This window comes from Exophiala bonariae (genome assembly GCF_035927105.1).
Source record: "Exophiala bonariae strain CCFEE 5792 chromosome Unknown scaffold_1, whole genome shotgun sequence".
Classification (NCBI taxonomy): domain Eukaryota; kingdom Fungi; phylum Ascomycota; class Eurotiomycetes; order Chaetothyriales; family Herpotrichiellaceae; genus Exophiala; species Exophiala bonariae.
Genome location: NW_027042476.1, coordinates 1,666,773 through 1,680,687, shown reverse-complemented (window position 1 = coordinate 1,680,687; position 13,915 = coordinate 1,666,773). Strand labels below are relative to the sequence as shown.

Genomic DNA, 13,915 nt, shown 5'->3' with positions numbered 1-13,915 from the left:
TGGTTAATCTTTTGTGCACCCATCATACTACCCTGACCTCTTCTATTCTTCGACCTTTGCTCCGTTTCATCCTTTCCGAACTTCTTTATCCCAAGGCGTCCAACCCGACTCGCACCTCAGTCACACCCTACCCCGCTATCGCAACAGAAGAAACTCCGTGCCGATTTCAGAGTGCGACTACGAACCACCACACCCCGGATTCGACCCCCTTCGAGATTTAATCTTTGAATTCGTTTGACTTGGGACTAACAAGGCCGCAAGGCCTAAGGAGGGTTAAGAATGGGTCAGAAGTGAGCCACCGCTCCGGTGCTTCCAACAGCTGAACCGGAGCAATACAACTAATGCTTTTGCGCAGACAGTCCAAGTTGACGCCCCAGCAATTAGAAGATCTACAAAAGTCCACACATTTCGACAAGAAGGAATTACAACAATGGTATAAAGGTAGGCTCGACGCCTGTTCTCTACCTCCCTGACTGCGGCTGAACATGTTCAGGATTTCTTAAAGATTGTCCTTCGGGGACTCTCACCAAGGAAGAATTCCAGAAAATCTACCGACAATTCTTTCCCTTTGGCGATCCCAACTCCTTTGCAGATTATGTCTTCAAGGTCTTTGACTCGGACAAGAGTGGCACCATTGATTTTAAAGAGTTCATATGCGCCCTCAGTGTGACTAGTCGTGGCAAAATGGAGGACAAGCTTGATTGGGCATTCCAGCTATACGACATCGATGGAGATGGAAAGATCAGCTATGAGGAAATGCTCGCTATTGTCGAGGCTATCTACAAGATGGTGAGTTCGCTTATCCCTGATTGTGAATGTGGTCCCATCGGTGTGGTGAGATTTTTGTCAGGCTGACAGCAATTACCCCGTTCTTTCCAGGTCGGTTCAATGGTCAAATTACCCGAGGATGAGGACACCCCCGAGAAACGCGTTCGCAAGATATTCAGAATGATGGACAAGGATGAGAATGGCAGCCTCGACATGGCCGAATTCAAAGAAGGCAGTAAAAGGGATGAAACCATCGTTTCGGCTTTGTCGCTATATGACGGGTTGGTATGATGAGGAAGATGACCCGGCCGAAGATGCTGATATTCATGCATAATCATATTTGTACGAATGGCAGGACGAGCATATGGTGGCTGTTACCGACGCTGAGGTCTGAACTTGGGACATTGAGCTCATCCCGACCTTTTCCTATTTTTATTGTGGACTTTGACTTTTGGTTTTCCTCTGGGTCGCAAACGCAAATGCAAAGCAGGAAGTTGGCGTTCAGAGGAGCAGTCTACTATCCATCACATTGAAGGCCTGATTTGGGGCTAAATGAGTGTACGTGATTGTGGAAGGAGGAAGATTTGATACGATCGGCAGGACGAAAAGCTGCACAAATTCACAAATTCTGGGATGAGGAGAGAGAGAGAGAGAGAGAGAGAGAGAGAGAGAGAGAGAGAGAGAGAGAGAGAGAGTGAGTGAGAGTGTGTGTGTGTATACGAGTACGAGACCTAGGATACAGAAGACGTTTGAGATGAAATAACGACTGACTTGTTGCTGAGTAAATTGGTCTATGGCTGATTGCTTAACCCGGCATTGCCAAAAGTAGCCCCTTGAACAGATGTTGTCGTTCGTCACCTCTCCAGTTCCATATCCTTTGGACAGAAATGGTCATCCTGATTCCGTTCGATTCCGATCCAAGTTAACTCGAACACAAGTCCGCGGAATCTATACTATGACAGGGACTTGTGTACACCTGCTTCAACTCCCGACTCTGCCGTCTGCCAGTGATGGCTGCAAATGATACAGCGGCTCCTATACCAGGCATTAGCAGATATTAGTGCACTTTCACATTTCGACAAATTGAGATAATTTACAGGTATGATGCACAGATTGACCTTTTGTTTCCCGCCATAATTATGTCTTTACAAGCACGGTACAAGTTTTTACGACGATGCGTACCTAATACGGCATAACTCTTGGCTGTCTAACAAAAAGTTAAAGGCGCGACTGACAGCGCGAACTCGGCCAGGAGACTCGCCAACTAAAGGACACGAGTCCAGGGTCACTGCACAAAGAGTACTAAACAACTCGCTGCTCAAAAAATTGTTCTTTGATACTATTCAATCACATCCCTAATTGCTCTTGCCTTGTTTGCATCTAGATATCTTGTGAGACACAACGATGAGTGGAAGGTGATCCTGCCTCTTCCAAGTAGGCAACTCCATTTCTACCATCGAATTCCGACCACTCCCTTCTCATATTCCTGATCCACCGACTCGTCGACTGCAATGATACACCTACTATCTGCAGCACTGCTGTGCGCGGTCTTCCTGCAGCCCGCCACAGCATTCTACCTCCCCGGCGTCGCCCCATCATCGTACTCATTAGGCGACCGGGTCCCATTAACAGTCAATGCCTTGACACCCTCAATATCACGACATGACGAACAGATCCATGCGGTAGTCTCGTTTGACTACTATCACCCTGCTTTCCGGTTTTGTCGGCCAGAAGGAGGGCCCCAATGGGTGCGGGAATCGTTGGGCAGCATAATATTCGGCGACCGCATACGAACATCGCCCTTTGAACTTCGGATGGGTCAGAATGAAACCTGCAAAGTCGCTTGCAAGAGCGTTCCATTTGATGAAAGCGCGGCCGGGTTTGTCAGCTCCCGCATTGAAGAGGCATACAACGTCAATCTCCTGATCGATGGTCTGCCCGCAGCGGAACTTCGAGAGGATCCCCTGACTCACGAACGTTTCTCGAGTCCCGGCTTTCCACTGGGGAAGGTGAAAGAGGATGGCACCAAAATTCTGCACAACCACTGGGATATCATCATTGACTACCATAAAGCCGGCCTGCGTGGCACGAAGTACCGTGTGGTGGGGGTCCTGGTTCAACCGCAGTCATATTCGGGCAGTAAATATCTCGAAGGAGGAAAAGCCGAGTGTGCCACTGCATCCAGCGCACTCACATTCAAAGAGAAAGGAGAAACTGGAGTGACATACACCTACAGTGTCTACTGGCGCCCATCCACTACCGCCTGGGCGACTCGGTGGGACAAATATCTCCACATTATTGACCCCAAGATCCATTGGTTCTCACTCATCAATTCAACGGTGTTTGTGGTTTTCCTCCTTGGTATGGTCAGCACTGTCATGGTGAGGGCACTGCGCAAAGACATCGCAAGATACAATCGCCTGGAAAATATCAATCTGGATGATCTCTCCGGCACTTCGGCTGTTGAAGAAGACATCCAAGAAGACTCGGGGTGGAAGCTTGTCCATGGAGATGTTTTTCGGAGTCCGCCTCATCCACTGATGCTGAGTGTTCTGCTCGGTAGTGGTGTCCAGTTGTTTGTCATGACCGGAGTGACGGTGGCTTTTGCGATGCTGGGCTTTTTATCCCCATCCAATCGAGGTTGGTTGACCACCATCAGTCTTCTCCTCTACACCATCTTTAGCTGCATTGGCGGATATGTCTCTGCTCGCTCATACAAGAGCTTTGGTGGGGAGAAGTGGAAGGTGAACATTGCACTCACTCCGGTGTTCGTCCCAGGCATCGTATTCCTGGTCTTCTTCTTCCTGAACATCTTCGTATGGGCTAAGGGGTCGAGCGGCGCCGTACCCCTGACGACCATGCTGGCCATCATCGCCATCTGGTTCCTGATCAGCGTTCCGCTCAGCGTGGCAGGGTCCTGGTATGGCTTCCGCCAACCAGCCATAGAGTCACCAACCCGCACCAACCAGATTCCACGACAAATTCCCCCTGTGTCTCGATCACTCCGGACATTCCCCTCCCTCCTGCTGACGGGGGTTCTGCCATTCTGCGCCATCTTTGTCGAACTGTACTTCATCATGACATCACTCTGGACCAGCAAGATCTACTACATGTTTGGTTTCCTCTTTATTTGCTATGGTCTACTGGTTGTCACCTCGGCCTGCACAACGATTCTGCTCGTGTACTTCCTGCTTTGTGCCGAGGATTACCGCTGGCAGTGGAGAGCATTCTTCGGCGCTGGTATGACCGGTGGTTATGTGTTCCTAAATGCACTGGGCTTCTGGGCTACGAGAGTCAGCTTTGGTGGCTTGACGGGCACGGTGCTCTATGTGGGTTACTCGGCTCTTATCAGCTTCTTGGTTTTTGTTCTCACTGGTAAGTTCCCTTCGAATGCTCAGAGTATCTTGATTGCGTTACTAATGTCACCTTTCTTTCTGTTAGGAACCATAGGATTCCTCGCTTCCTACGAATTTGTTCACCGCATCTACGGTTCGATCAAGGTGGACTAGAAAATTGAAAGCAGACTCGGAAGACTCTACCCGAGCATTAACTTTAGCTATTTCAGCCTTATGGCATGACTTCACAGGAACACCCGAGATCTCTTGGAATGGAAGAAAAACTCGACACATGTTCCTTTTTGTGGATGCTCGCCGGCGCGTGCACAATACCCGACAGGTGTCTGGCACTTGTGAATGTCTGACCTGTATGAACGCCTTACCGACCTATGTACATTGTATTGCTCTAACGTTTGCCAATGTAAAAGCCCAGCAGGCGTTTTTGGTTTTTGGTTTTTCGTCCATAAAATTGGACCCGAACCCTGTGTTTGCGTCTGGATCTGGATATACGTTAGCCTAGTTTGACCCTACGAACATGAACATGGACTGGAACATCGCATCGAACGTCGCCTGTAGTGTAAACAGCTCGGCCATTGTGCAACTGAGACAATCTCCATGATCTCAAGGCGCCTCTCATAATCCTGTCTGGTTCAACGCCTGTGACTCTATGCCTGGAAGAGTTGGTATAGATGTGTAAGAATAACACCAACGGTCGTTTTACGATGGCCGTATATACCTGCCAAATACAACACGACTATGTACCCGCCTAAGCTAAGGATGCTGCGGGGGTGAGTGAACATGTGTGTGCAGGCCCTGGGTCGACGTTGACTCATGTGGCATTTGATGTATCGGTAGGGAGCTGGTTCAGTTCACAGCTGGATTCTAACATGCTGTACAGAGAGAGACCTGTCGTTAGGTACCTGGCCTCGAAAGGACGAAGTAGACATCTATATAAATAGATAGGTGCGAACCTTTAAGGAAATGCACGTCCGGGGAGTAATAAAGTGGTTCTGGGTTACGAGAGATCAGTCATCCCACCTGTAAACAAACCCTTCCGTCATTGTCACTGTCATTGGCATTTGCAGGGGAGAGGAGTGAAAGTGATCGTCATCGTAGTTGTGCTAGTGGGCCGAGATCAATTTCGCTATTTGGTACACTTTTGACGATCAAATACAAGATTGGGGTGCGGCGCCCAGGGATTGGGACATGATATACCGATAGCTCCAGAATGGTTTGAGTTTCGGATGCATATCGACCTCTGGCGCAGGTACGGATATGTACCTACCTAGTTACCTTTTGTGACGATCGCTGATCGCTTCTCTGATGTATGACTTCTGTGTCGCAAATTGGAATGAATAAAATCGTTCGAGGCCGTTGACTACTGCGTAGCCCTGTTGGTCTGGTGTCACCAAGCGACCGTTTGGATGGAGTGTTGTGGACAGATAGGCATGGAAGCCAGAGGTCAGTGCACCAGTAGGAAAAAGCAATGCGAATTTGTGGGACAAGTGCTACGTAGATACTATGATTGCTTGTTATCTTCACGTTGGTCAGGGCAGTAGTGATGTTGGTATGGAGTAGGAAAAGTGGGCGAACCAGTCCCCCAAGTGAGGCGAGAGGGGCGTGTTTCACTCAGGCTATAGTGGAGGATTTTCTGGTCGTCAGGTTGAGGCCACTGCTGGGTGATGAAAAGACTTGTTAGCAATCAACCAGAAAGGGAGAAACAATGGTGTTTCGTCGTTGGCGTTGCAGTACTCCGTAAGGACTCCTCAATTACGAGGTGTTTGATTTGGCAAGGGGATTGATTAGGGAGAGCCCCGGAGACCAGGGAGGCGTTCTGCTGATTTCATCCTTCAAAAGATCTGGAGAAAGTTCTTCGAACCGGTCATCATCACAGGCAGAGTTTCGTCATTTAAAGGGTCAACTAGCGTCTGATTTGTTAGAAAGCCGGTGGATAATCGGGTAGGGGCGGCTGTGGCTCCAAAGCACAACCGAATGTAGCACGAGTACGAATACTCGGGGCATCAAAGAAGGCAACTTGAAATGGAAGGACTGCAGAGTTCGACTGACTTGATTGAGCAACAACCTGAAGGGTATGGCATCTCAAGATTAGCAAAACCAAGCCAATTGAATGGGCCAACCTCATTTACTGCAGGTGAGAGAAGAGATTAACAGGTTGCACCAAGACTTGGGGTCACCTGCATCCCAGCAGTGTCTCGATGGTAAGAACGGCTGTAGCCTTGTGCGACTAAAGGAATACTTGGCAGACATGAATGTTGAGAAGGGATGTTCCTAGTTGGAGGTCACGACACTCGGAGAGCGCGTGATGTGTGAGAATTCTCAGTGATACGAGTAGATGTCGAGGTTTATGTTTATTAGACAGCTTCACCCGCCAGTGTTGGAACTTGGAAGGTTGCTTCCGTGCCTGAAAGCGTGGAGGCAAGGATCCCGGCTTGAGGGTAGGAACCAACAGAACAAAAGTGCCAGTGGCAGATGGCGCTTGCTCGTTAGGGGTTTTTTTGCAAGCCACCCTGCATGACCTCGCCGTCGACGTCATCGCAAGTCCCTAGTTTAGTGTTTTGTGGGCAGCCATGGGTGGACTCTCCTCTGCCACTGGTAGTCGCACTTGCCAACTATGACCACCTCCCAAACTTCAAGTTGTTGCACTCATTTGCACTTGCTCTCAGACGCAATAACGCAGAACGCAGGACACAATGCACCTGCCCATTCACTCCTCCTAGGTACTGCGACTGCCATTTCCTCGTACTTCGTAGTTGATACCTCAACACGCGAAACCCGTCTCCTACGCAGACACCCAAGTCATTCCCCGGCCATTTGTTCACACTATCCGGCCAATCCCCTTCACACTCTGCCTTCTTCATCGCGTGGCGTCACGGCCCATCTTTTCTCCCGCCCCAAACCTTCCGGTCTTTCTGACTACTACAACACTCGTCTTGGACAAGACCTGACTGATTGTCAACTACCTCTACACACACTACCCTGGCCTGGGCTGCACCGCCGATTTTCCCTTCCATATTGGCCCGCCCTCACTTCACTACTCCTACCATGCTGGCTACCTTCCCATGAGGGGTTTCAACTCGAGGCTGTATTCGAGAGGGAACGTTGGTGATGGTTGTTGGCCTCAGGTGAATCGGTCTGCCACACCTTGGCTTTGGAAGTGCCTCGACCAGAACTCATTGAAGAACGACGCCTCTCCCTCGAACCATCAACCCAACAGGGTCAGAATGTACCAATAATACCTCGAACTCATCACGATGAAATCCTCAAAATCCAACCGCCTCGGCCTTTCGTCGCGCGGTCATTCCTCGCGCTCCAACGAGAACCAGACTTCTTCATCGGCTTCAGTTAAACGAGCGAAAGAGGAGGGCGGCTCGGAAAATAGGCCTGCTGCAACCACCCAGACACCATCCGCGCATTTGGTCCACTCTCAAGTTACCAATGTCTTGTCACGCGAGCCTGCTGTTATGGACGCAATGAAGCGCAAAATGAGCATTGCCTTGGCTCAGAAGCAACAGATGAAATCTTCAAATAACACTTCACCTGCAGACACAGCAAAAGCCGATGATGGTGGTGAACCCTTGCTCCCACTTTCCCAAACCGAGTCCAGCTCCGATGAATCCATCAACACCGGCACTATGTCCACGGGCTCTTCACGAACCATTCGAGCCTCCTTCGACATGACTCCTGGTACCGTGAGGACCCCTTCTTACCCCTTCCCTCGTATGAACTTGCGTCTCGATAGAGGCTTAAGTCAACGCTCGGGACCCTCACATAGACCTTTTACCCTGTTATCACCCACGAACGAACCCCTCAACAGCGATCCTCGTGCAGTTGCGCCTCTCTCCCGAACACAAACAGCTTCAGATGCTTCCACACCCGTAGGGCAGACCCCCATGAGTCAGTTCTACCCTGATGATCCAAATTTCCCAGCTCCGGACTTATACGATTTGATCCTCATGTTGAACGCGGAACCAGGTCTTGATATGTGGTGGGTCAATGTTACCGAGATATTGTCCGAAGCATACGGAGCCGATCGAGCATCCTTGGCCATCCCTGGTGACATTACTGATCTCGAAAATGTTCCTTGGGGACAAAAGGCAACCTATAGCATATATGGCAGCGATTCCAACCCTTCTCAGTTTGACTCTCTTTCAGCATCCGAGCTGGAATATCGTTCTGTAAGTGGGCAGTCTGAAGCAAGCAGGGGTATTGGCGAAGTCACTACAACACAGTCTCGTCGCCCTCCTCTACTCTCCCGACATTCTATCGCAGGCCCCTTTCCCGATGCCCAAATTCGAGGTGCCCGACAGCGACCTGCAGGTCCAGTTCGTGCTTACAGCACTTCACCAAAGGAGCAAGATGATATTTCCTCTACAGCACCGCCCGTGATGCCCAGGTTGACAAAGCAATCCCCCACACCCCGCTCCCTATCTACCACCGAATCCGAACCTTTCCCTTTCGATGTGACCTATAACTCCTCCGGGTCTGCTTCATCGACATTGCGCTGTCACGTGCACCGTACCATCCAACCACTCGAAGTGGAGGCTGATGCGCTCCTCGTGCGGACCACGGTGTCTTCTCTCTTTGGTAAGAGGAAACCCGTGGTCATGACCCGAGCATATTCGGAGCATGCACCTAGATCTCAACAATACCGGAGTGCACCACCTACGCCTCTGGCAGATCCAAATGAAGAGCGCAAAGGATCTCGACGAGAGGATCCTTTAGCTTCCCGTTCATTTCAGCCCATTGACGAATATGAACAGCCTGAACCTTCGCCATGGTCGCAGAGTCCATCACCGTCACCTGCTGCTCGTCCTGATCCCAGTGAATCCCCATTTTTTGTACAGCCAACCGCGTCCATTGATGAGACTGCGTTCGAACAAAATCCTCCAGTTTACGATTATGCCACTTCGGCAAATCAGTCTCTTAACGCAATCGGGGCGGAAATGTCCAAAACTTTGGTCCACATTCCACTAATACAGCCTTTGTTGTCCAGAGGCGCAATAACATCCAACTTGCGCTTCCCTATTGCTATCTTGTCATTTTCTTCCACATTGAATCCTTATCCACGGAGCCTGCGACACTCACTGGAAGCCCTGCTACCTCACCTGGCCAGTTCGTATTCATTGGCACAGCAGTATTCTATCATCCATGACCGAGTTCGTGGGAACCCCAATACACGGCATGGTGGTGCTTTTGGTCTTGGTGGGACTTTCTCGGACGAAGGGTCCGAGCTGGAGCTCGTGGCAGAGCTGAGCGGACAAATTGCCCAGGACAAGGATAAAGCAAGGGTCTTCAGTTATCAAGGCAATATCAGTCCAGGCCCGTTGAAGGAAAGTCCCTCAAGCTCAGTCGCCTCGACTCCACTTGTTGAACACTTTGGTTTCAGCACTGGCCATCCAGCCACACCAGGCAAGTCAGGTCTGGAAATGGTGGACAGTTACTTTTCCGCCAGAAGGCTGAAGGCGGGAAACCAGTACCCACTGACACCAGGTGGCCGTGTCATCAAAGAAGAAAATGAGAACACAAAGCGTCCGCAGGACAAATCAACATCAAACATGAAGGCGACTAAGAAAGGGACAGCAACAGGCAAAGCGCCAGCCGAGCCTCAAAGTCCCCTGACTGGCAGAACAGCAAGCAGTGCTTCGGAAAGTGAAATCAGCGATCAGTTATGGACCGGTTCATCCGCATCTCGGAGGTTTCCTCAGCATCGGGAGAGCTTGCCTAGAGATGACAGTGAACGCCCGCTGCCTGAGCTGATCTCCTCCCTCATGCTGAACGCAATTCCTCTACAACTGTTTCTGGCTAAACCAGGTAGTGGAGATCTCGTGTGGACGAATCGTAAGTTTGACGCCTTCAGAAGTCAGGGAGATGGGCGTGTCCGGGATCCTTGGAAGAATGTGCATTCTGCGGATCGAAGTGGCTTGGTGCGGTTGTGGAATGATGCCATCAAAAGTGGAAGCCAATTCACCCACTACATTCGGGTTAAGCGTTTCAATAGTGACAGTGACTTTCGATGGTTCGTCTTCCGGGCCAGTACACTCTTGAGCCATAATGGTCGCTTGTTATATTGGATTGGCTCGTTCTTGGACGTCCATGAACAGTATATCAAAAACCTCGAGGCAAGTGAAAGGGAGGCTACAATGGCGCGTGACAACAAAATCCGGGCACTAGCTGATGCTATTCCACAAGTATTGTTTGAAGCTGTCGAAGGTGATGGCATCGTGGCTGTCAATCAACAATGGCATGCATTTTCTGGACAAACCTTGGAGGATGCCCGGGGTCTAGGCTTTGCGAAGCACGTTCATCGTGATGATCTTCACAAATGCGGAGTGCTCTCGCCTAATGACGTGGCAACCATCACCAGATCTCTCTCTCCAAACACCAGCTCTTCCAGCGATTCAAACAGGACCATGGCGCCTTCTATGCCCACACATATGACTCTTTTTGCGCCAGATCAGGTACTACTTGACCGCATGATCAAGCAAGATTCCGTTGCCGTGGAGAAAGATGAAAACGGGCGACTTTCTTACCTCACCGAGATTCGTCTGCGATCAAAACGTGGAGAGTACCGTTGGTTCTTGGTCCGACTTGTCCGGGTTGAGACTGGACTGCTTGAAACAAGTGGACGTGCCTCCTGGTATGGAACATGCACAGATATCGAGACACGCAAAACTCTTGAAAGGGAACTAAACGAAGCAAACCAGAAGGTTCACTCGGAGATGGAGTCGAAGACGAAATTCTTTGCCAACATGTCCCATGAAATTCGCACGCCGTTAAATGGCATTCTGGGGAGCATGCCGTGGTTAGTCGAGTCTACTCTAGATCATGATCAGAGGAGGACGGTCGATACCATTCAGAACAGTGCAAATAACTTGCGCGAGCTAGTGGACAACATTTTGGACGTGACCAAGGTGGAAGCAGGAAAGATGGCACTGGTACCCAAGTGGTTTCAGGTTCGCACCCTCTGTGAAGAAGTCATTGACACAGTTTCCTCTCGAGCTATCGAACGCGGGTTGGAACTCAATTATCTGCTTGAGCCGAATGTTCCAGCTACTGTCAAAGGTGATCCGTTCAGAGTCAGACAGGTCCTCCTCAATCTCCTCGGGAATTCAGTCAAGTTCACCGAGCAAGGCGAGGTTTACATGCGATGTTTCATTCCAGAGGTCCCAGCGACTAATGCAGCAGAGAATGCCGAAGCATCAAACTATATTGCATTTGAAGTTGTCGACACCGGTAGGGGCTTCAACACGAATGATTTCGAACGTCTCTTCAAACAATTTGGTCAGATAGGTGGTGGTACCAATCATGAGGCTGGCTCCGGTCTCGGTCTATTTCTTTCCAAGCAGCTGGTTGAGCTGCACGGTGGTGACCTTACCGTGGAAAGCAAGGCGGGTGAGGGCTCGACATTCAGTTTCTACATTAGAGTCGAGATGGCTTCTACGAGTGAGGTGACATCACCAACACCGACTAGCAAGACAGGTCAGGCGCGCCAGAATCCCGCTCCAGGCACAAGTCCACGCTCTCGATCAGATAGCCGGACTAACACGCTGGCCTCGCCTCGTCTAGGCATGCACTCTGAGAGCATAATCCAGACACCCGGACTTTCGAGATATGTGCCTGCAGTATCACCTGAGCACCACTCTTCTGCATTTTCGTCTCCACCAACTTTATCCCCGCCAGTTGTTTCACCCCCAGTCCTTCCCTCGGAGAGCTCTTCAATGTCCGTAAGATCAAACTCCATCAATACAGTTGGACAATCCTCGATTTCCTCCTTGATCCCAACGCCTGATTCTCTCCCTATTCGGACGTCGACGCTTCTCCTGAGCGAGAGACAGATTTTGGCCGATAAGTCGATGAGTTCGTCCCCGGGCATCCGACGAAGTCAAAGTGACACACAAAGCATTGCAATCACAGCTGATATGGCTCACCCACCGACTTACTCAATCATGATAATTTGCCCAGCAGCATATGCACGATTTGCGATCAAGCAACATATTGAACAGGTGGTACCGTATCAGATTGCGGCCAATGTGACTACTCGGCCAGATATTGGGTCTTTCCTAGAATTGATCAATGGACCGGAGCCTCCGACTTTTACGCACATAGTTCTTGATCTCCCTGCAACCTCAGACATTATGTTGTTTATGAGGCAGATGGTCAACTATACTGCTGCAGTGATCCCTGCCCTTGTTGTGGTGACGGACCATTATCAGAAACGAGACATACTTGAGGATTTTACGACACTGACAACCAGTGGGCGGAAAGCTTTTTTGATCCACAAACCGGTGAAGCCGTCGGTTTTTGCTATGATATTCGATCCGGCGCAGTTGAGAAATTTAAGCAAAGATCGGGCGAGAGAAGTGGCGCAGTCAAGCTCGGATGACTTCAAGCAGATTGCCAAACTTGTTAAGGATACGATTGGCGATCAAAACAACCGAGTGTTGTTGGTGGAAGACAGCGATGTCAATCGAATGGTGATCCAACGGTATTTGAAAAAGGTGTCATTGGCCAACGACTCGGCCAAGAATGGGCAAGAATGCGTTGATATGGTTCAGAAAGGTGGTCATGGGTACTACTCACTCATCATCTGCGACATCCAGATGCCCGTGAAGAATGGGTACCAAGCATGCAACGAGATCCGGGCTTGGGAGAAATTACATGGATATACACCCTGTCCGATTATGGCATTGACAGCGAATGCAATGCCGGAAGAGAGGATGGCGGCAAGCAATGCAGGATTTACTGACTATCTTACGAAGCCGGTGGATTTCAACGTGCTAGGGACGATGATGATGACACTATTAGACCCGAGAGTGCCACACGTGTTCCTACGTGATAGGCCTCCGGAATCTTGAGCAAAGTTAGAGTTGGTGACAACGCTTGCTGCCACTCTCTCGGCCTCCATACCCCCAAGGATCGTCCAGCAAAGCGAAGTCAATCCATGCCATGTTGTCAAGGAGGGTGCCTGGTTGATCACAACAAAGCGGCGAGTCTTGGCCGGACACTGTCGTCTTGACGCCACTGTCTTTTTTGGCTCGCAGGAGGAAGGATAGGTAAGTATCGTTACGATCTTGCATGGCGTTGGCAAATTCTGCATCTCAACAGGTCGGTGTTTGGTTTCCTTTCGTTCTCTGCGGATTGAGGCAACAGGCTGGGTCGCCTGACTCTGGACAAGCATAGCTAGCGATCGGGTGAGCATTGGTTGTGGACTTTATGTCAAGGGTGACGGTGCATTGGGATCATGAACATGGAATGAGCACGACACTCAACTTCAAGGGTATGGGACCAGGCTATTCCGTCCTGGCTACCGGTTTCGGACACAAAACTTGGTGGTATAATTATGCCCCAGACGAGCGATGATTGCATGAACGAGTTAGATCTCCAGGTAGCCGAGGCGTGCTCGAGATCCGAGGGCATGAGTCGAGTTGAATACCTAGGTAATGACCCGGGAGGGTTTTAATACAGAACGATATTGTAACATAGACATTGATACCAAGAACATCCTACTTCTGCAATTGGGGCAGGAGAGGACTCGTGATTGCTTATTCTATAGTTATCTACGACGGGGGAATTGTGGTCAAGAAAGCAGGTGATTGTTGACTGCAGTGTGATGTCGTGCAGCCTCCGGAGCCAACTTGGACGCCACCAAATGTGGGTGGTTGAGATGCCAAGAAGCCCACCAAGTGGCAGGCCCTCTGCCCTCCAGGCACCCAGAAGTGAACTGGAGTGGGGGTTCAATATAATCGCCCGCCGAGAGGGGATGAGTTGACTGCGGTTACAGGCATCCAGCG

At 50.2% G+C, this 13,915-nt stretch overlaps 3 protein-coding genes across 3 annotated transcripts; all 3 read left to right on the top strand.

Annotated features, from left to right (window-relative positions):
• Positions 1–279: 279 nt before the first annotated feature.
• NCS1 (Neuronal calcium sensor 1) lies at positions 280–1,059 on the top strand (the record flags this gene model as incomplete). The annotated part of the gene is made up of 4 exons (XM_064844228.1): positions 280–290; positions 356–441; positions 494–789; positions 880–1,059. The coding sequence occupies 4 exons, from the start codon at positions 280–282 to the stop codon at positions 1,057–1,059; spliced, it is 573 nt and encodes a 190-aa protein (XP_064712088.1).
• Positions 1,060–2,279: 1,220 nt separating this feature from the next.
• On the top strand, positions 2,280–4,277 carry LTR84_000597 (uncharacterized protein; the record flags this gene model as incomplete). Its single annotated transcript, XM_064844227.1, has 1 exon — positions 2,280–4,277. The coding sequence occupies one exon, from the start codon at positions 2,280–2,282 to the stop codon at positions 4,275–4,277; it is 1,998 nt and encodes a 665-aa protein (XP_064712087.1).
• A 3,098-nt stretch (positions 4,278–7,375) lies between these two features.
• LTR84_000596 (uncharacterized protein) lies at positions 7,376–12,979 on the top strand (the record flags this gene model as incomplete). Its single annotated transcript, XM_064844226.1, has 1 exon — positions 7,376–12,979. The coding sequence occupies one exon, from the start codon at positions 7,376–7,378 to the stop codon at positions 12,977–12,979; it is 5,604 nt and encodes a 1,867-aa protein (XP_064712086.1).
• Positions 12,980–13,915: the final 936 nt, after the last annotated feature.